General features: G+C 54.7%; 5 protein-coding genes and 1 non-coding gene across 6 annotated transcripts; 4 read left to right on the top strand and 2 right to left on the bottom strand.

The window, feature by feature from the left end:
- Positions 1-628: 628 nt before the first annotated feature.
- On the top strand, positions 629-3,911 carry BZA05DRAFT_339512 (SacI homology domain-containing protein; the record flags this gene model as incomplete). Its single annotated transcript, XM_051480938.1, has 2 exons — positions 629-2,876; positions 2,923-3,911. 2 exons carry the CDS (start codon positions 629-631, stop codon positions 3,909-3,911), a joined length of 3,237 nt encoding a protein of 1,078 aa, XP_051338203.1.
- Positions 3,912-4,832: 921 nt separating this feature from the next.
- BZA05DRAFT_454967 (transcription factor TFIID-domain-containing protein) lies at positions 4,833-6,553 on the bottom strand. The gene is made up of 4 exons (XM_051487532.1): positions 5,861-6,553; positions 5,698-5,785; positions 5,149-5,563; positions 4,833-5,085 (listed from the first exon to the last, which is right to left on the bottom strand). Exons 1-4 carry the CDS (start codon positions 6,112-6,114, stop codon positions 5,069-5,071), a joined length of 774 nt encoding a protein of 257 aa, XP_051338202.1. The 5' UTR covers positions 6,115-6,553; the 3' UTR covers positions 4,833-5,068.
- A 6,589-nt stretch (positions 6,554-13,142) lies between these two features.
- BZA05DRAFT_402259 (kinetochore component CENP-S-domain-containing protein) lies at positions 13,143-14,183 on the bottom strand. Its single transcript, XM_051484095.1, has 4 exons — positions 14,017-14,183; positions 13,778-13,901; positions 13,676-13,709; positions 13,143-13,569 (listed from the first exon to the last, which is right to left on the bottom strand). The coding sequence occupies exons 1-4, from the start codon at positions 14,050-14,052 to the stop codon at positions 13,353-13,355; spliced, it is 411 nt and encodes a 136-aa protein (XP_051338201.1). The 5' UTR covers positions 14,053-14,183; the 3' UTR covers positions 13,143-13,352.
- Positions 14,184-15,520: 1,337 nt separating this feature from the next.
- BZA05DRAFT_83287 (HAD-like domain-containing protein) lies at positions 15,521-16,949 on the top strand. The gene is made up of 3 exons (XM_051488693.1): positions 15,521-15,721; positions 15,788-15,950; positions 16,116-16,949. The coding sequence occupies exons 1-3, from the start codon at positions 15,705-15,707 to the stop codon at positions 16,806-16,808; spliced, it is 873 nt and encodes a 290-aa protein (XP_051338200.1). The 5' UTR covers positions 15,521-15,704; the 3' UTR covers positions 16,809-16,949.
- A 736-nt stretch (positions 16,950-17,685) lies between these two features.
- On the top strand, positions 17,686-19,090 carry BZA05DRAFT_83227 (uncharacterized protein). Its single transcript, XM_051488692.1, has 2 exons — positions 17,686-18,241; positions 18,327-19,090. Exons 1-2 carry the CDS (start codon positions 17,843-17,845, stop codon positions 18,945-18,947), a joined length of 1,020 nt encoding a protein of 339 aa, XP_051338199.1. The 5' UTR covers positions 17,686-17,842; the 3' UTR covers positions 18,948-19,090.
- Positions 19,091-19,255: 165 nt separating this feature from the next.
- On the top strand, positions 19,256-19,363 carry BZA05DRAFT_t223. Its single transcript has one exon. It is a non-coding gene; the product is annotated as a tRNA-Leu (tRNA).
- Positions 19,364-19,601: the final 238 nt, after the last annotated feature.

Below are 19,601 nucleotides of genomic sequence, written 5' to 3'. Positions count from 1 at the left end.
TGCGTATCTCTTTGTCGAAGATAGGCCGGGCCATGTTCTTGTTGTGCCTTCACATGTCAGCGCAGGCCGGAAGGGAGGGAGGGCCTAAGCGAACGAACGGAAGGCCAGAAGCAAGGCCAAAACCGGATGGAACTGGCAAGGACTCACGGAGCCAGGGACGGCGAAAACATGTGAGCGCATTGACGGGGAAAGTGAAATGCACGAGATAGAGACATAGAAGTCGCAGGATAGCCGCGGAGAGTAGATGAAGCGGAAGCCGTGGGAGCAGATGGCGTTCGTACTCTTCAGAGACGAGTCACGTGGTATCGTACCGAAGCGGCCAGAGACGATGGTCTTCGCGTGGGGGCGCGTTTGGCTGCGAGCTGCGAGCTGCTGCAGCCGGCGCGGGGCCAAAGCATGTGGCGCCTATCTCCATTCCTGAACCAGCCAAGCTACGTCACGGGGGCACCCAGCGCCCTGTGCCCTGCAGGTATGGATGGACTACCTATGGCGATCAGTGTTCACGACTCCTCGAGCGCATTCGACGGGAGATATTCCAGGACGGCACAGAAACTGGGCAAAGGAAAGAGCTTCAGCTTCCCCAGCAAGCGATCCTTCAAACACCATCAATATCGCACACCCCAACACTATGAACGATAACGACCCCCCGTCGTCGTTGCCGCCGCCACCACCGACCATCGACACTGACAACAGTACCAGAACCGCAAACATCGATCCGCCGTCACCAGCCGACAGTGGCGGACGAGAAGGAGGGGATGAAAGAGGAGGTGGGGGATACGTGCCTCCAGTACCGTCGGTGGCAGCAGTGGATGTCCAAGATGAGGACTTAAAGGTCGCATCCGACGAGAAAGCTCATCGGCCTCGGGGTTCGGCCGACATTCCACGCGAAAGCCTAAAGATCTTACCAGACGGCGCGCCTATTGACTTGCCACCTGCACCGCTGCTCGAAGTTGACGACGCCGGACCGCAGGAGGCACCACCACCGGCGCCACCCGCAGCGCTGCCCACGCCTGCGCCGACGCCTCCCCCACCTGCTCCAGCGCCTGCGCAACGTAAGGTCCACATACAGTCCGGCCCAACGTATCCGCAGTTGAGCAATAATCCGCCGTCGAGTCCCGGGACGAGACAACCGCTGTCGGACGACAAGGATGAGGAGCCAAGCGTGCCGAAGTCGTTTGACCGTACGGCGCAGAGTGGTGGCGGTGGTGGGGCGAGGCAGAGGTATTATGACGATGATGAGACGATTGAGTATGCGGTCCGCCGAATGCATCGCTTCACACTCTACGAGACTACTACGAGGTATTACATCGTCGGCTCAGACCTGCTGGATCAGCAGTTTCGGATCATAAAGATCGATAGGACTGCGGAGGAAGGAGATTTGAGCATCATCGAGGACGAGGTGATATACACTCGAGCGGAGATGATGCGGCTACTGGCTACGATCGAAGACGGTAACATCGCTACTGGAGGCTTAAAACAGAGGTGTCCGTTCTGGGGACTGCTCGGATTCATCCGTTTCACCGGTGTGTTCTATATGCTCCTGATCACGAAGCGCAGCGTGGTGGCCATGATCGGAGGACACTACGTCTACCAAATCGACGACACGGAGATGGTGCCGTTGACGACCAGTGCCGCGTCCAAGAAACCGGACAGGAATTCGGAGGAAGCCAGATTCGTCAGTATCCTCGGAAACTTGGATCTCACGCGCGGCTTCTACTTCAGCTATTCGTATGATATCACTCGGACGCTGCAGCACAATATTATACGGCAACGGGAGGCGTTGGCGAAGGGCCTGGCGCATTCGGATAAGCATGATTACAACGACATGTTCGCGTGGAACCACTATCTCCTGGAACCAGCGAAGGCGGGTATAAAGAACACGTACGACTGGTGCATGCCGATAGTGCACGGCTACGTCGACCAGGCGAACATCGCCGTCTACGGCCGCTCCATCTACATCACCATCATCGCGCGGCGCTCGCGGTACTTTGCCGGAGCGCGGTTCCTGAAGCGTGGCGCGAACGACTTGGGATACGTCGCCAACGACGTCGAGACGGAGCAGATTGTCAGCGAGATGCTGACGACGAGCTTTCACGCCCCGGGCAGGACGTTGTATTCCAACCCAAACTACACGAGTTATGTACAGCACCGCGGCAGCATCCCACTCTTCTGGACGCAGAAGAACGATGCCGCGACGCCGAAACCACCCGTGGAGATGAATCTCGTCGATCCGTTCTTCAGTGCTGCGGCATTGCACTTCGATGATCTATTCGGAAGATACGGTGCACCGATAATCGTGCTGAATCTAGTCAAGAGTAGGGAGAGAATGCCCCGGGAGTCATTGCTGCTTAAGGAGTTCACCCAGGCCATCAACTACCTGAACCAGTTCCTGCCGGACGATAAGCACATCCACTACATTGCCTGGGACATGTCTCGAGCGGCGAAGAGCCGGGATCAAGATGTGATCGAGACACTCGAGATCATTGCTGAGAACGTGGTCAGCACCACTGGCTTCTTCCACAACGGCGCCATCAATGGAACCCACCAACCGAAACTCCAGAACGGTGTATGCAGGACCAACTGCATCGATTGCCTCGATCGCACCAATGCCGCGCAGTTTGTGATTGGCAAGAGAGCATTGGGACATCAACTGCATGCTCTAGGCGTGATCAATGGTACGAGTATCGACTACGACACGGACGCCGTGGATCTATTCACGCACATGTACCACGATCACGGTGACACCATCGCGGTTCAGTACGCTGGTAGCCATCTAGTCAACACCATGGAAACTTACAGGAAGATCAATCAGTGGAGCAGCCATTCACGAGACATGCTCGAGAGCTTCAAGCGCTACTACAACAACTCCTTCCTCGGTATGTCCCCTTCCCTCTGTCCCTACCAGCTACTAATACTCTACAGACGGCCAGCGACAAGAAGCATACAACCTCTTTCTCGGCAACTACATCTTCGCGCAAGGCCAGCCGATGCTATGGGACCTCAGCACGGACTACTACCTCCACCACGCCGACCCACGTCTCGGCCGCAAACGGCGCAGCTACACAAAATGGTGGACGCCATCGCACCTCTCACCACGTACGCTCCCCAATGTTCCCACGCTCCCGGCTCCGCTCGCCGACAAACCGTACCACTATTTCGACGACTACTGGCTCGAATACTACCGTCCAAAGGCCGTCTCCTCGTTCCTCAAAGTGTTCACCTACAACCTCAACAGCACGCTCCGCTACATCCCACTGAAGCAAACCAAAGACGGCAAATACGACCTGTCTCCATTCGTCGTACGCAGCGCCAGCGCCGCGGCGGAACCACCAGCGCAATCCTCGAAGAAAAAAACCAAGCAGCGGCGCGGCATCATCGAATTCCCCGGCTTCCGAGAAAAGGCCGAAGTCGAAGCGTCCGACCTAGCAAACAAGACCTCGGCCGTCCGGCACTGGCCCATTCCGCCGAGCCTACCCGTCCCTCCCCCCACCAGCACCTCCACCACCACACCAGCACCATCCGACCTCCCCCTCGAAACAAGGAACATGCACCAAGCCGTCGAGCGCTCGCTCGACCCATCGATCAGCGACAAGGAGCGCGCCGAGTACAGACGGTACATGGACCACCCGCTGCACCTGCCGCTGGTGACGTCGAGCGCGCCCAGCGCTAGAGACGTGCAGTCCGGCGTTGTCGCTGAGTATAAGGGCTACGTCGAGATACGGGTCCCTGACGTTTCCGACGAGGACGCCGTCGTGTATCGTGAGGCCGTTGAGATTCCAGAGAACCCGCTTGATGTCGGCACCGAGGATGGCGGGAAGAAGAGGTATCTTGCGTATGCCCAGTGGGTGGTTACTGGACGGTTGAAGAGGCAGGGGGGCGGTGGGGGTGGGAGGAGGGGGGAGGAAAGGTGAGGGTGGTGATGGTTGGGTTTGTTTTGGATGCGTTGCTGTCGTTGCTGTTGTCGTTGCTGTTTGATAGCGTTGTGTTCTTTTGACAGAGTCGCCGAGTGTGAGTTAAGCATCATACAAGATCTATTTCCATCTTTCACCATGGATTTCTCATCATCGTTCACAATCTATTTCCATCTTTCATCATGGCTTTCCAAGTTTGCATCATAGTTCAGTGTTCACAGCTTGTTCACAGCTCAGTGCAAGAGATAAAAATGTAACGGGTACGCAATGCTATTACCCCCCCCCCCCCCTCAACGATCCTCACTGCTCACCGCTCCTCATCCTCCTCACTCATCATGCTAAGCAACCTATGTACACCCCACTCACACGCCCTTCTTTCCCCGTCCCCATCCCCTAAACACCAGAGCACCACATCTAGCCCACAGCCAGAAAGAAAAGAAAAAACAGAGAGAAGAAAGCAAAAAGCAGCAAGCCAACAACTCTAGAGTGTAGCCCCTCCTCAGAAAAGAAAAAACCTGCGCGCAGATACAACAACACCAGGTAAAAGTTAGTAAGGCAAAGAAAGCAAGAAGAAAAAATCCAACCCCGTATAAGCACACACGAAACACAAAAAGCCACACAAAACAGTCTGGTCGCAACTGAACTGAACTGGGAAGAAGAAAGGAAGAAAGGAAAAGCCCAAACATAAAGAAAACAACAAAAAAAAAACACGCGCGCCTTTGTAATGCATTTGGAAGATGTAGAAAAAGAGGATAGGGGAGGAAGTATGCGGGAAGAAAAAGTTAAAAAGAAAAGAAAAAGTTAGAAGAGAAGAGCATGTTCGCTACAGAGAGAAAGGTAGACAGGACAGAACAGGACATGGAAGCCATCACCACACCCAAGTCCGATCCGTACCATCATATCCTCATCTCTGCTCGCAACAAACAAGCACGTATTTCATCTCCTTTTCCTTTTTGTTTTCATTTTTTTATTGCAGGTTCTTCCTCCTTCCTCCGGGTAGTAATAGTAGGTTTCATGTCTCCCCAACTTTTGGAAAATGTCGTGTCGTGGATCATGACAGAAAAAGTGGAAGGTTGTATGCGAGTTGTAGTAATACATGTGTAGAAGTCGGTCCGATGAGTCGCTGAAACACAAGAGTATCCGATCTGGGGTATTGTTTAGACTTTGCGGAAGTCTGAGGGTAATGTTAATAGAAGCTCTACAATGTAATATGGAGGGAAACAAGGTTTAAACTTACCAGACAACACGGGATAGATTGACTCGAAGGCAGTGTAGATCTCCTCACGGACCTTGGCACCGGTGAGGACGATCTTGCCGGAGACGAAGATCAAGAGCACAATCTTAGGCTTGATCATTCTGTAGATCAATCCTGGGAACAACTCGGGCTCGTAGGAGCTGAAATGGTGATGGCGCGAAGCCAGACCCTCGAGACGGATTGGGAACTTGATGTCACAAGACCCGACGATGTTCTGGATCTTGAAGTCCGTGAACTTGGCGCCGAAACCCAGCTTCTGTATGATTCGCGCGTACTTGCGCGAGGCGAGCTTCGAGTCGTCCTCAGACTTAGCACCAGTAACGACCATCTTGCCCGAAGCGAAGATCAACGCGGTAGTCTTGGGTTCACGAATGCGCATGATAACAGCAGCGAAACGCTAGATAGATTGTATTCGTATAAGCCAAGGTCTCTCTTCCATTTCATTGTCATCGTCGTCGCCGCCATAGCAGCAACGACGGCGAAAGCAGCAGCAGCAGCAACAACAACAACAGCAGCAGAGCAATCAAGTACCTTTGGATTGTACTCCGCGTTCCTTGCGTGCAACGCGATGGTCTTCAGATCCAAGCGACAATCCAAGTTGACGGTCGCAACGATGTTTCTTCGATCATTGCGCAAGCAAGTTAAGCCTTTGTTTTCATAACGGATAACCAGAAGAAACAAGAGGAATACTCACTGCAAGGTCGGAACGATGCCGCTGACACCGGGGCCTCCACCGGGGGTAGCGGCGGGGGTCGCAGGAGCGTTACCGGCGTCAGGACCTTGCGCGTCTCCCTGCTGCTGCTGCGACTGCTGCTGCTGCTGGGCTTTCTGACCCTCGACGTCCGAGGACGGAGGAGTGATGTCACCAGTGCCGTAAGACAGAGACGATGGTGCGGTAAACGCCTTCGCCTGCAGAGCGTTCTGGGGGTGAGATATGATAGCAGCCATGACGTGAGTGCTGTCGAAGTTGCTGTCGTAGCGAGCGGTTACGGACGGGGTCGTTGCGATCGGTGCCGGGGGGTGGAGGCGGAGGTGAAGGTGGAGGTGGCGGTGTCGGATGTAGGAGCGATGAGGTGTTGTCGATTGGAGGTGTGGCGGGGTATTTATGTGGGAGGGGGGAGGGAGGGCTAGCGGTGGCGAGGGCTAGAATAGAAGTGCGATTGTGCCGGTGAAGTTGAAGGTATGCTGAGTGTCGGAAGCGGCTCAAGCGATTAGGTGTGTGGGTCGAAAATTCAAGAGATGAACAACCAAATGTCTCCCCTGAAGTTTTTTTTTTTTGTTGTTGAAACTTTGGTGGTGTTTCCCTTTCTTCGGTCTTCTGTTGATTTTTTATTTTGTCACAGAGGGATGTGTGTCCAACGAGCTAATGGACTATCTGAGTAGTGGTGGTGATAGATGGATCGAAGGAAGAGGGAGGCTCTTTCTTTTCTGAATCTATCGCTCGGTCGCAGACGATGACGACGCGTTCCGGACGAAGGTATTATCGACGACGACGGCGACGAGGTTACGTTTTCAAAGAGGGTGGGACGACTCGGGCAGATGGCTCGAGACGAGGAGGTCAGACAGTATTTAACTGTCTCGATGGAAGTCGAAGAGAAGAGATGAAGAGGGAGATGTGGCGTTAGGGGTGGTGGTGATGGCGGATGGGACGTTTGGGTGGGACGTTTGTAAGCACGGCAAGCCAAGGGATTTCGAAAATTCTGGAGTGGGCGAGCCGGCCTTTTATACTTGCGGGACGGCCTGGGGGGTCGGGGGGCCAGTCACTGCTGCACTTGCATTACACGCTAACACATCACTTTTTTGAACGGAGAAGAGTAATAGAAGCGTAAGGAGCGCCAAGTCTCCGCGGCAAAGATACTCTAGAGTAAGTATGCAACAAAAATGAAGTTAAGGCCGAAAAAGGACACAACAAGCAACAGCAGGCAGCAAGCGGACGGGGCGAAAGTGGATGGAGGGAGGAGAAAAAAGCGCTACGTGGGTTAGCTGGGAAAAAACTCAAACAGAGCCGGACCCGCTGTCCACACTCCGCACGCACACACACACACCACTGCGACCAACACCCCCAGAGCCAGCATGCGGCTCGAAGCGAGCCGGCCAGCAAAGCAAGTGAGTAAGTAGAGCGCAGGCAAGGTCAGTGTGCGTAAGGAGGGAAGGAGGAAAGGAAGACTGCGTGATCTGTTCGATATAAATGGAGCATGTATGTGTGTGTGTCAAAGAGAGAAGTCTGTTATGTGAGTGTGAGTGTGAATGCGAAATGATGTGAGTGTGTGCGCGCGACCGTGGTTGTTGCAAGTGTCGTCGGCATCGCAGCGACAACGATGAAATCACGGAGCAGAGAACAGCCCCTCTTTCGCGACTCACGCGAAATTTAAATTCGAAGCGGAGAGCTGGCGACAGTGGTGGAACGGTAAGGCAGTCGCGTATCAGTAAGGACGATGGAGAGAAGGGATAGCATGGATGGATGATGAGGGATGGTATGGATGGAAGGGTGAATGGTATGGATGGTATTGGTATGGGTGGTGGAGGAAGAGAGAATGGATCATGATGAACGGAAGGAAGGAACGAAGTGAAAGGAACGAAGGAAGGGGGCGACGTGGGGGAGGGGGGATGGGGAGGGGAGGAAACAGAGGAGGAGGAGGTGTTGGTGGTGGAGGTAGTGGAGGTGTTGGAGGTGGAGGTGAAAGGTGGAGTGGTGGTGGTGGTGGTGAGGGTGGGAAGGGATGTTGCCCGTCGCTGTGTGTCGCTCCATTGTGGCTATGGCTGGTCCCAGCCAACCAACCAGGACGGGGATGGCTAACCGGCTAGCATGGCCTGCAAAGTCTTGTCGAGTTCGGTAGAGTTCAGTCATCGTCCCAAACAAGGAATCTCCTCTCCTGGCTGCCTGTCGTCGGCGGTCGGAGCCTTTTCTCCAACTGCGCTGTGCTTTGCTGTGTTGCGTTGTCGTCATCGTCTTTCTCGTTGGCTGAACCGCCCACCCACCCACACACCACCACCACCAGTGACCACCGCCCTCCACCACAACCAAGACCACCATCCGGAAGCTCCTCCTCTTTTCGTCGCCCGCGATATTATTCCGCGTTCCCGCTGCCCAACCAACCAAACCGTCGACCTCGCGACTGACCAACGAGACCACATGGACTGGCGCCTCGTCTGCCCCCACTGCTGTTGCTGCTGCTGCGACTGTTTCTCTGCGGCCGAAGGAGCTCCTACCCCTCAAAAGAAAGAAAATCCGTCGTGGTCGTCCATTCCGTGTCGTGTCGGAAGGGAAGAAAAATAAAAATAAAATAAAAATGGCTGGCGATAAACGGGAATGCAAGCGACCGTCGAAAGTGAAGGGGGTCGAAAGTGAAGGGAGTTGAAGGAAAGGAGGAATGAGAAGAGCAACACCCGTTGCCCACAAGCACAGAACAGAAGAGAATGGAAATAATAATAAAATAAAATAGAAAAGGAGGTGTCGTCAAGGTGGTCAGCAAATCCCAGCCTGTCGTAGCCAGGTCACGCCTGAAATCCAGTTCCCCCTAACCCCCCTTCCCCCTCCGAGTGGCGACGCAAGAAAAAAGGAGGCGCTTGGGTATCGCCTCCTGGGGCTACTACAACCCTTTGCCCGTCAGCGGCGTATCGATCTATCAAGGACTCGGAAGAGGCAGTCGACTCCGTCCATCCGTACATTCGTTTCACGTCCATGACCTCAGACCATTACGGTTTCAACGAACCCTCCGAACCCTCATGTGCTCCGCATACACATGTAAGGATTGCATCATGCTGATCGTTACATCTGTACGGTAGAGGACGAGTCGATTGATTGGCAAAACCCTATCGATGTCAAGGTCAGAATACCCGGCGCCAGATGCAAAGGCCGAGATCCGTCGTCTGGCGAGGTCAGGCCAGGCCTTCGCGATGGCCATTGGGAATTGGCTCTGGAGTGCCGCGTCAAAAGTACACTACTCTGCGGGAGAACGGCAGAACGTTCGAAACGGCTTCCCCCCCACCCCTCCCCCGCATGTCCCTCGCGGCAAATCTATTCTACGCGATGGATGTCGCGCGTATGTAGACAACCACATCACGAGTCACGTCTTCATGGCCAGACCGCCAGGGAGGGCATCGGCAACTGACGTGCTGCTGGCAACTGCCGAGTGACCCTCTGTGACCTCAGCGACATCTACTCTATCCAAGCGTCCGAAGCGGCAGATGCAACCGCAACGGGCGACTATGTATGCAGCAAGACACCAGAACAAGTGCAGCCATGGACATGTGACGCGGATAGAACTACTCTACAGTTGTCGTTGGGGTGAAAATCAAGGTCACGTTACAAGTCATTCATCCGATTCCGCACGGCTCCGGGTGTCTCCCCACCGCCGACGGAATGCAGAATATGATGCCGGACGGGGATCGGGAGATAACCCAGCCTCGGCACGATGAGTAGGCAGTGCTATCAGTGGTGAGGTTTTGTACATATCAGATCAGACATGTTGGCTGATATCTCAGCGATGAGTTAAAGAGGAGGTTTTTGCTCAAAAGGTTTTCTTCGAAGGTAAGGAATTCGACAATGAGGAGGAGCGTACGTAGCTGGTATCGGTAGCGAGATTGACTCTAGAGGCGGGGAGTATGATGACGTCGGCGCCGCAAAGTAACGGGTCCCGGTAGCTCGTATAGCCGATCCAAACATGATAAGCTTCAACGGTTGCACCTTGGTTTTCATGGCGCAGATACGGTACGAGTGACGATCCCTGGGCACTTTAACGGTTCGCCCGGCAGCAGCAGCTCTCATGCGGATGCGGATGCGGATCCTGACGTTTAACGAAGATCTTCAACCGTTAAACGGCCCCAAAAAAGGCCTGCAAGATGGGACAAATCCTAAAAGGCAGATATCCAACTCCCGAGGCCAAAGTAGGGTCCAGAAATAGTTTCGATATTGACTCAAGAGTCTGGAGGCATAACCATCATCGCACATTCTAGAATCCCAACTTAAGTCTGAATGCTATTTCTGTCATATGATACCTACTCTATGTATGCTCTACCCGAGCTCTACCTCTATCTCCAACTTGACACTTTACGCTATCTGCCTATCGCCTCAACCTTCAAGAACCACCTACCTCATACTCTAAAGTAAACACCCCACTCTTTCCCAGTCTCCAGTCTCCAGGACCCGGAAATCTCATACATATATTCCCGGCGGCCCCAGTCCACGTTTCACATCTGCACGGGATGTGTTCTACCAGTACCAACACATGCATCGAGATTCGATCGACGATTCGTCAGTTACCTACTCTACCTGGTTAACCGGGGAGATAGAGTAGGTGTTCGAACAGGCAGTTACGGTCAGCTGAGTGGTCGAGCAGGCGTTTACCGTACCCAGGTATTGTTTCTAGATACGGTTCGGTTCGGTTTAGATAAGGATTGTGTTTCAACCGTGGATTCGCACCATACATAAAAGCCAGCGTGTGAATGTCGGCTCGCTCCGTCTGCACGCAACGCTCCTCCTCCGCTGAGTCTGACTCCACGAACACCTATAGAGTAGAGTACTTGCGATTCCACTGGGGGGCATATATACGGTACATACATATGCGAGTACGGTAGAGTACCTAGCAGCCGCAGGCCGGCAGTACTCTACATAAACAAACAAACAACCATCCATCTGCTGTGCCTCCCGCCCCTCCCCGCAGTCATCTCTTCTCTTCTCTATGTTCTCTATGTTCTCTATGTTCTCTATGTAGAGTACCATACCTCAGGCAGCACCGATATCTCTCTATCGATGCAATAGATAGTACCCCCCCCTCGCCCCCTAATTACCCCCCCTTCTCCGCGTGTAAAAGTGTGACTCACTCGCCCTCCCTCCCGAGTCCCGTGCATGACCTGACGGAGGCGGGGGGGAGGCGCATTGCCATGCAGTGACGCGGGAAGTGCAATTTTATTTTATTTTGAGTTCAATGTAACTGGACTGTGACTGTTCCAATTCTCCGATCCGGAGACTGGAGACTGGAGTGGGAGGCTTTGAGGTGGGTGGGGTCATGTGAGATCTGGGAAGGGAGGGCTGAGGGTCACGTGATGGCATCGGAGGGAGGGAGTGGAGTGGAGTCGAGTGCTCATGCATGATCACTCGGTGATGTTCCCAGAAGTGCGGGGAAATGGCGGAAATGTGGAAATGTCGGTCGGCGGTCGGCGGGCTGGGCCGGATTACTCTGTTGTAACTTGCGGGTTCTGTGGCGCTGAGCGAAGTGACGCGGTTGCCCCCGACTCACCGACTTCCCGAGTGGCATGCTCGGTAGGCGTTGTGCTCGCCCGCCAAGCGGTGACGCTTCTCTACCATACCGGTTCGTCAAGATACCAGGTACCTAGCTCGGCGAGGGCATGGCGCATCGTCATGATCGGCCGTGGGCCATGGTTTCCATGATCGATCATCGTAGCGCACTGAGCAGCTTAGTTCCTTTTTTCTTCTTTTTTTCTTTCTCGATTTTTTCCCCGTGATCGGCCAGTTTCGGCCATGGCAACTGGAGTACTTGTATTTCATTTTAACCCTGTCCCTCCCGGGGAGTACGATACTTTACGTACCGGCGCGCTCTCGTCGTTCCTTGAGTAGCCAGAGAAACCTCAGGTACATAATCAGTATCCCATGCACAAAAAGCGTAGAGGTCGTGGTGAGATTCTGTGCTGCGGGATCACAACATGTACTTCCAAAACTCACAGACCTTCTCTCCTGCGTATATACAAACCTACACTCTATCTGTGCACCTGTCATTGCGGGCCAATATCCACCAGGTAGATATTGGGAGTATACCGGTAGTCCGAGGGTAGACTCCGGCCCAGATCGACAGAACATAGGCCAGAATTCTCCAGGCTCCAGGCTCCAGCCTTCGGCCCCCTCTGTTCACCGCGTTACATGCAGTACCGTATGTACGGTATATATGCAGATCAGAACGAAACTGCCGTACTATGGAGGTACTTAAGTAAGTAAGAAGAAGTACCAATGTACCAACATTCAACTTCCCGGGATTGTGTACAACCCTCAAGAGCAGCCCTGGCCTCCATATTTACTGGTACGATCCGGATCTCTTCTCGCAAACTTGGGCCCCGCTTCCCGCATCTTCTATGATCTATGGTTTATCCTCAATGCATACCGGTAGTCAACCATATCCCAGCACCCATAGTGAGCCTTTCCAACATTCATGATGCGTCCCCAACATCGATCCCAACATCCGATACCCACCCCTAAGGACCCAACCGCCACGTAGTATCTGTCGGTAACTATTCGCCGCACACCTCTATCACGATTGTGCAGTGTGCAGGGCCCAAACTTTACGCTCTATTTGGAGATCACTGGGCTGCGAGTGAGCTACAGTGACTAGCCACTGCAAGGTGGAGAAACCCGCGGCGGGCTCATACCAACGATACGGCCGTCTATATAGGGTACCTCGAATACGCCCTCGCCGCCGCCGCCGCCGCCAGCATCAGTATGTATCACCGCATACACCTGCGATGTCAAACCCCCACTCCCATGTGATCGTTCCTTCATTCCCGATAGCAATGCGGCAATGTCTTGTGGCGGGCCGCAGCAGTGACGAGGGGGGCTTGCGCGATATTCAGAACACGGAGTCCGCTGGGTGGGAAAAAAGCGATGCTGATTCCTGAGGAGTGCCCGGCTGAAAACTGTCACCGAGTGACTACAGAGATGGGCCCCACTTGTGACTTACCGTTGACAACCCCTACTCCGGTGACGACGCATGTGCATCGCGCATGGCAGGATCCGTGAGGTGAGCTCGGAAGCGCGAGCGCGCTAAGTTTGAAGGATGATTTGGATGGAGACAGGTGTAGACGGTCGTTCGTATTCTAGTATGTACTGTACATAGGCTACAGGACTACAGAGCTACCATGCGTCGGGCCTGGGCTTGGGATGAACTTGGCTGCAAGTGGGGGTCGTACATATCACAAAGTGTTACTATGTTTGTACCGAGAAAGCTGCGTCTTCACCCAAAAGGGATCGGGAAACAAGTGATTGGCCATCGCCATGATCTAGATAGGTCGCACGCAATCAATGATGAATTGGAAGAAAATAGAAGAAAAAACAACTTCACCAGACGCGCGGCCTGACGCATGACGCGGTAAATAAGTGCGATCTAGAGTACCTAGATGGATACGTAGGAAGGTTCCACCCAAATAATGCAATTGAAGTCGAGGCCGATATAGAAAAATCATGTTCGCTTCTTCACGCCCCCCTTGGCAGGAGCCTTCCCTTTGTCCTTTGCAGTAGCCTTCGCCTTTCCCCTAGCAGGACCAACCTTCACATCTTCCTTTTCCCTCTCCTCCCGCGCGTTATCGATGAACGTTTCCAGAACCTGACCTAGGCCCTCGTTGCGTCGGGCGAGTAGCAGGACATCGTCGGTGTTGACGGTACTCCGGTTCGCATGGCTTGAGGATTCGTCAGCCATGATCGAATCGAGGAGGAGGAGGGTGATGGTGATAGTGATGGTGGTGATGATGATCACGGTGGTGATGATGATCGGATACAACTCACTGTGCGAATGATTCGAGGTCTTTCGCAACGTTTTCTATCAGCCATTGTTTATTAGCTTTGGCTTTAACCACAAACCAACACAAATGAAGCCCAGCTACGTACCCGCCTGTGCATATACTAGCTCTGTCAACGCACCGATAAATTGCGGTGTGACATTGACCTGAAGGCTCAGCGATTCGTCGTCGACGATTTTGCCGACGCTGTACCAGAGTGCCGATTTCAATCTCTACGCGACCCACCAGGTTAGCTCTCCAGTTGGGCGGATAAGAGCTAGCAGCAGCAGCAAAGCTTGCGTGGTTGCGTGCGTGCGTGCTTGGTTGCTTGGTTGCTTGGGTGCTTGCCTCGCGATAGCTCTCGTCGTGGTCGTCTCCGGACATCTGGGGCGGTCAGTGGTGGATTAGGGTGTGTGTGTCTGCAGGAGAAGCGGGGAGACGCGACGGGACCGCGACGGATGTTGCAACTACTTGGGTCGTTTGTCAGAGCTCTAACTTGGTTAGTTATCTTGGACGAGTAACGTGGGGCGCTGGCGGTTACACACGCCTAGCTGCTGCCTCGACATTAGCGGCGCCAAGTCCAACGCCTACTTCCAGCAAAGCCCGGCCCAAACGGAAGTAGAGAGTAGAGCGTACTGGTACCTCCTCTGCCTACGCTGCCTATCTCCTACCCACTCTGCCGACCTCTGCCCGCTCGATCATACGTGCCATCTGCACTCTACGTACGATTCGCCTTTCTCTCTTTCCAGGTTTCCCTTCGTGCTCCGGAGCTGCCTGCAGACCAATGCCACAACCTCGCTTCTCGCCACCACCCCCCACTTCTTCCGGCGCCGGGGCGACGGTGGGTGGAATAATGGCAGCAATTGTTCCGGCATGCGAGCGAGCCAGGCCAGCCCCATGGAGGCCAGCGCGACGGGAGATGCAGACGGCCAGTTACCTATCTATCTGCGGGGCCCTTGGGGAATGCCACCAGATAGCCCCGCACCAACGTGAGCCAGTCGCTTCGTAACTTTCGTTTGCTCGTCGACAAGGCCGCAAGGCCGCAAAGGGAGAAAGGGCAGGTCGATGCAGGAACGGCTTCCAGAACCATACCACATCGGCAGTGGCGACGTGGGGTGGAGCTAGCTGGGCCCATTCACAAGCTGTTTGTAGATACGTGAATGTCCGAACACCCCCCGAGCCACAGCAAGAGATGATTTTGTTTCTCGTGCAAGTGGCCCTAATACAGTAGCCCACCACCACGGAAGCACAGTGAAGACTTCGGATTCGACGCCGAGAAGGCATCTGTGATCCGCCGATTGATTACATGCGTCGACGTTATTGGCATTGAACCATCTTAGCCCCTCAATCTAGCTATCTGCTGAAGCATGGGAGTGATGAGCCCCGCCTTCCTGCCTTTCTTTCTCTCTCCTCCGTTGGCCGGAAGGGAAAACACAGCAAACGCGGCTACTACGGTGATAGTTTCTGATGGAAGCGAGAACGGACGACAGCCGGAAAGCGAGCAAGCCCCGTGGGCAGTTGCAGTCCTCTGCTGGACCATGGCTACAGGTTGCCGTAGGCATGCTGGGCACTTGGGTACCTACTGCAGCGAGGAACACCTCCGTACTCGCATTCGACAGCGCTGAGGCACCTATCAATCGTGCTAGGCGTGGTTTACGGTATGCCATCACGAACGCGGGCCCTTCTACTGAGCTGCCGTGGCCACCGGCCGCGTGGGCCGTATTTAAGAAGCATACTGTCCGACTTCCAGGCCATCCTCATCATCCGCATCGTCTCTAACCCCTACAACTCTCCCCCAACTCCTCCTTGATTCTCACGAGTGACCACCCGTGGCACATATACACAGTTGAAGCTTCCTAGAAAGAGTTATCTACTAGCGTCGGCTCTTGAATTGGCCCCCAAACTCTCCCCCCACCAACATCCCCTCTTTGTTTTTGGTTCTTACACCCCGCCACACTTATACCCCACCAAACAACAAACCAAACAGCTCAGACACCAAAAAACATATTGGACTTTATCCCACAGACTTCACCAGAATGGCACCCGTAGAAAGGTAAGGATAACCTCCTCTCCATCTCCGCAAAGTTTGCCTTTTTTTTCTCACATGAAATCTACATAGCTCCTTCCCTCCAGTCAGGGCCTGTCTCTTTGACATGGACGGCCTGCTCCTCGACACCGAAGACCTCTACACACAAGTCACGAACACGCTCCTCGCACAACTCGGCCGTCCGCCGCTCACCTGGAACATCAAGGCCCAGCTCCAAGGCCGCCCAGTTTCTGCTGTATGTTTTTCTCTACTTCACGTTTCGGAAGCCCCCGTCATGTTTCTTGTGACACGTATGTCACGTGAAACCGACTGGTTCACGGGCCATCTTGCGCGTTTCGCGTATAGTGCTCCCAGCCTTCCAGACGAGAACTTTACTTACGCGTACTCTTTCCTGCCCTAGGCAACCAAAATCTTCCGCGACTGGGCCCAGATTCCCATCCCCATAGAGGAATATCTCGTCCGCCAGAAAGCTCTGCAGGCAGAGGTATTCCCGGGCGCAGGGCTTCTCCCCGGCGTCGAGAGCCTGATCGACACGCTGCTCGCATCGTCGCCCGCGTCGCACCCCGAAGAGAAGCTGCACATTGCGCTCGCCACGTCGTCGGCGGAATACAACTTCCAGCTCAAGACGGCGCACCTGCAAGAGCTGTTCCAGCGGTTTCCGAAGGAGCGGCAGATACTCGGCGATGATCCACGGATCCCGCTGGGAAGGGGGAAGCCCGCACCCGATATTTACCTGCTCGCGCTGGAGTCGATCAATGCCGGCCTCCGCAAAGAGGGGAAGCAGGAGATTACCCCCGCTGAGTGCTTGGTGTTTGAAGATGCCGTCCCCGGCGTCGAGGCGGGACGCCGTGCGGGCATGCGTGTCGTGTGGGTGCCGCATCAGGGCCTGCTGCAGGAGTACAAAGGCAGGGAGGAGCAGGTGCTGGCGGGTCTGATGGGCGAGGCAGAAAAGGATATTGAAGCGGGTGTGGCCCCGGCTGCGGACATGGGGGCGATCGGAAGCATTGGCGACGGAAGGGGCGAGCTGCGTAGTTCGCTCGAGGGCTTCGACTACACGCGCTACGGCATTGTCATTCCTCCGGCGAAAAATTAGACGGCGTTGGAGGTGGTGGTCGGTGACGATGGGATACCTGTTGGCCTTTGGCGTGTGTTCTGTTCTAGATTACGCTAGCGACGGTGCAGAGGGAGCGATCCTCGATAACCTAGACGTTGGAATTTCATTGCATATTCCCCCTCCCTTCCCTCCCTCCTCCTTCCTCCCCCGACCGGCATGTGACCGCGCATCAGTGCATGAGTCTTAATTGTTTGCGGGACAACATCGCTTCCGACCTGTGAGCCTGAGTCCGAGCTTGGGGCAAGGCAAATTCCGTTCCTCAGCCCCCGCCTGCATTCACCCGTAAAAACAGGGGAGCCACCTCGCGAGATAAACCCGTGGTGTCACAATATCTATCGAAGTACCCGTCTCCCCCCCTCCCCCCCACTGCCAGCAGCGATGGGATGCGGAGCAATTACTCTCCGCCCTGGACACTTTGAGGGGATCAGCCGCTTAGCGAATGTGCATGAGCGACGAAAGGTCTTACACACATAGCACACCCACCTCCATACATACATACCATCCATACCACGGCACAGTGGAGAAGCCATGCCATCTATCCACCTCGTTAGTGAGTACGGTACAGTAAGGACATGTCGAGGACGGAACAAATTTGCACCGACGGGACGCCCATTGCCCACGCACTCACGCATTCACGCCCTCGTCTGTCTTGGTATGTATCATAGCGACCTCTTTTCCCCATACACAACGGTTGTTCCCGAATCAATCCATCCGTCTCATGTAAGCTGTTTTTTTGCGCCAGCACCTAGCCAGCAGCAAGCTGCAAGCTCATGACGTGTAAATAAAGTGCGGTCTCCCGCGAGGTTTATATTCTCGCTCTCTTTCTCTTTCTCTTTCTTCCTCTCTCTCTCTTGATCTCTGCTGCTTGCTTGCTTGCTGCTTCCTCGGGAGAAGAAGACGAAGAAGACGAAGAAGAAGATCTCCAGTGCAGTCTCGACGCGGTCAGTCAGTCAGACGTTGTTAACCATTGGAACTCCCGGATATATACTCTACGGTACGGAAAATTAAGAAAGATGCCATCCTTCTGCAGGCCCTGTCCGGGCGCTACGGCTCTTGCCGTTCTCCAATCCAAAGCTCTACCGTTCTATGACAGCTTCTTCAACAACCCCCTGCCGTACCTGCTGTCTTCGCCCGTCGAGGCGATAGAGATGCACAACAACAGCGCAACCTCCGCCGAGATACAGTCAACAGCAACAGCGGCAGCAGCAAAAGCAACAGCAACAGCAACAGCAACAGCAAAATCATCAGCAACAGCAACTGCAACATCATCACCATCAGCACCACCAGCACTATCAACATCAACATCACCACTGCGCCGAGTCGAAGACATGGACGAAGACCCCTCCACCAACACCGTCACCGCCGGCGTCGCGGGGGATACTAGTCCCCGCTTCCCCCCAGACGAAGAATCCGTACGCCCCCCCTCCCCTTCCCCTCCCCCTCCCCCGCCCTCCCGCTCCCCCCACCACCCCGCTAACCCCCCTCCCCTCCCCGTAGCGCCTCCTCACCGCAGCGCACCTCCAAAAATCCTCGGGCAACACACTCTTCCAGACATCGCACTACCTGGCAGCGATCGACGCGTACACGCTGGCACTACAAAGCACGCCGACGTACTTATCCCACGAGACGGCAATCCTGCACTCGAACCTTTCCGCGTGCCACCTGAAGCTGTCCGCGCCCACGCTGGCGCTGGAGCATGCTGCCGAGGCGATCCGCCGGAGGCCGGGGTGGACGAAGCCGCTGCTGAGGCGCGGGAAGGCAAGGGAGATGCTCGGGACTTGGAAGGAGCTCGAGACGGCGGTAGGGGAGTATGAAGACTTGTTGGGGGTGGGGAGGGTGCGCGAGCTGCGGGAGGGGGAGAGGGTGGGGGAGAGTGTCAAGCTCGAGGCGGACCTGACGGAGGCAGAGAGAAGGGAGTGTGTGCGCAGCTTGGCGCGGTGCAGGAAGGCGCTGGAGGAGGTGCGGGCGAGCGAGGTGGGGGATGCGATGAAGGGGCTGAAGACGCTGGGGGATGGGCTACTGAGGCCGTTTGGTATCAGCACTAGCGACTTTGGCATGAAGCCGGATGGGAAGGGAGGGTATAGTTTGCAGTTTCAGAGGGGCGGCGGGCAGGCGTGATGTTCGTACGCGGTTTGGTGCTTGTTTTTTTGTGAGCGGCGGCGTTATGGCGAATGGCAATTGGCAATGCGATACTATATACACCCACTGGCACAGCGAGAGGGCGAGCGAGGTCTGTTCCTGCATTCGAGTTCGGGTTAAACCCATACCTACATACCTTGTCTCTGATTTTCCCGTCCATCAGACGAGGATGGATCGGTACATCATGGTGACAACGAAACCAGCCGTTGCTCACACATGGGGAAAAGTTGATTGCATGTAGTGAAGCGCTGGAACAGATTGCGTATGAAACGGCAACAGACACCCAAGGCAGGATGGCCGAGTTGGTTATGGCGCCAGGTTAAGGTCACCTTAATGCAATCGTTCCGATTCCTGGTTCGGGAAACTGAGCGTGGGTTCAAGTCCCACTCCTGTCACTACTTCTTTTTTTCTTTTTTATTTCTTCGTTGTGTTTTGGCTGCGCGGGATGGACCGAGGTTTGGTGGAACGCGGATTGGATCGTCTGCCCGGGTCCTGCCTGAGTGGCGAGGTACACACCGTATACAGGAGAGCAGAAGTACCGTATCAGCGTGATGTAAGTCCCCACTGTAGTTTACACTCTGCCCCACATTGCGGTACGGTACCGGTATGTACTCCAGATCGTCCCCCTCCGGC

The sequence above is a fragment of the Tricharina praecox genome, assembly GCF_024521635.1.
Source record: "Tricharina praecox strain CBS 144465 chromosome Unknown BZA05scaffold_17, whole genome shotgun sequence".
NCBI classification, from domain to species: Eukaryota; Fungi; Ascomycota; class Pezizomycetes; order Pezizales; family Pyronemataceae; genus Tricharina; species Tricharina praecox.
This window is presented reverse-complemented; position numbering and strand designations above follow the sequence as displayed.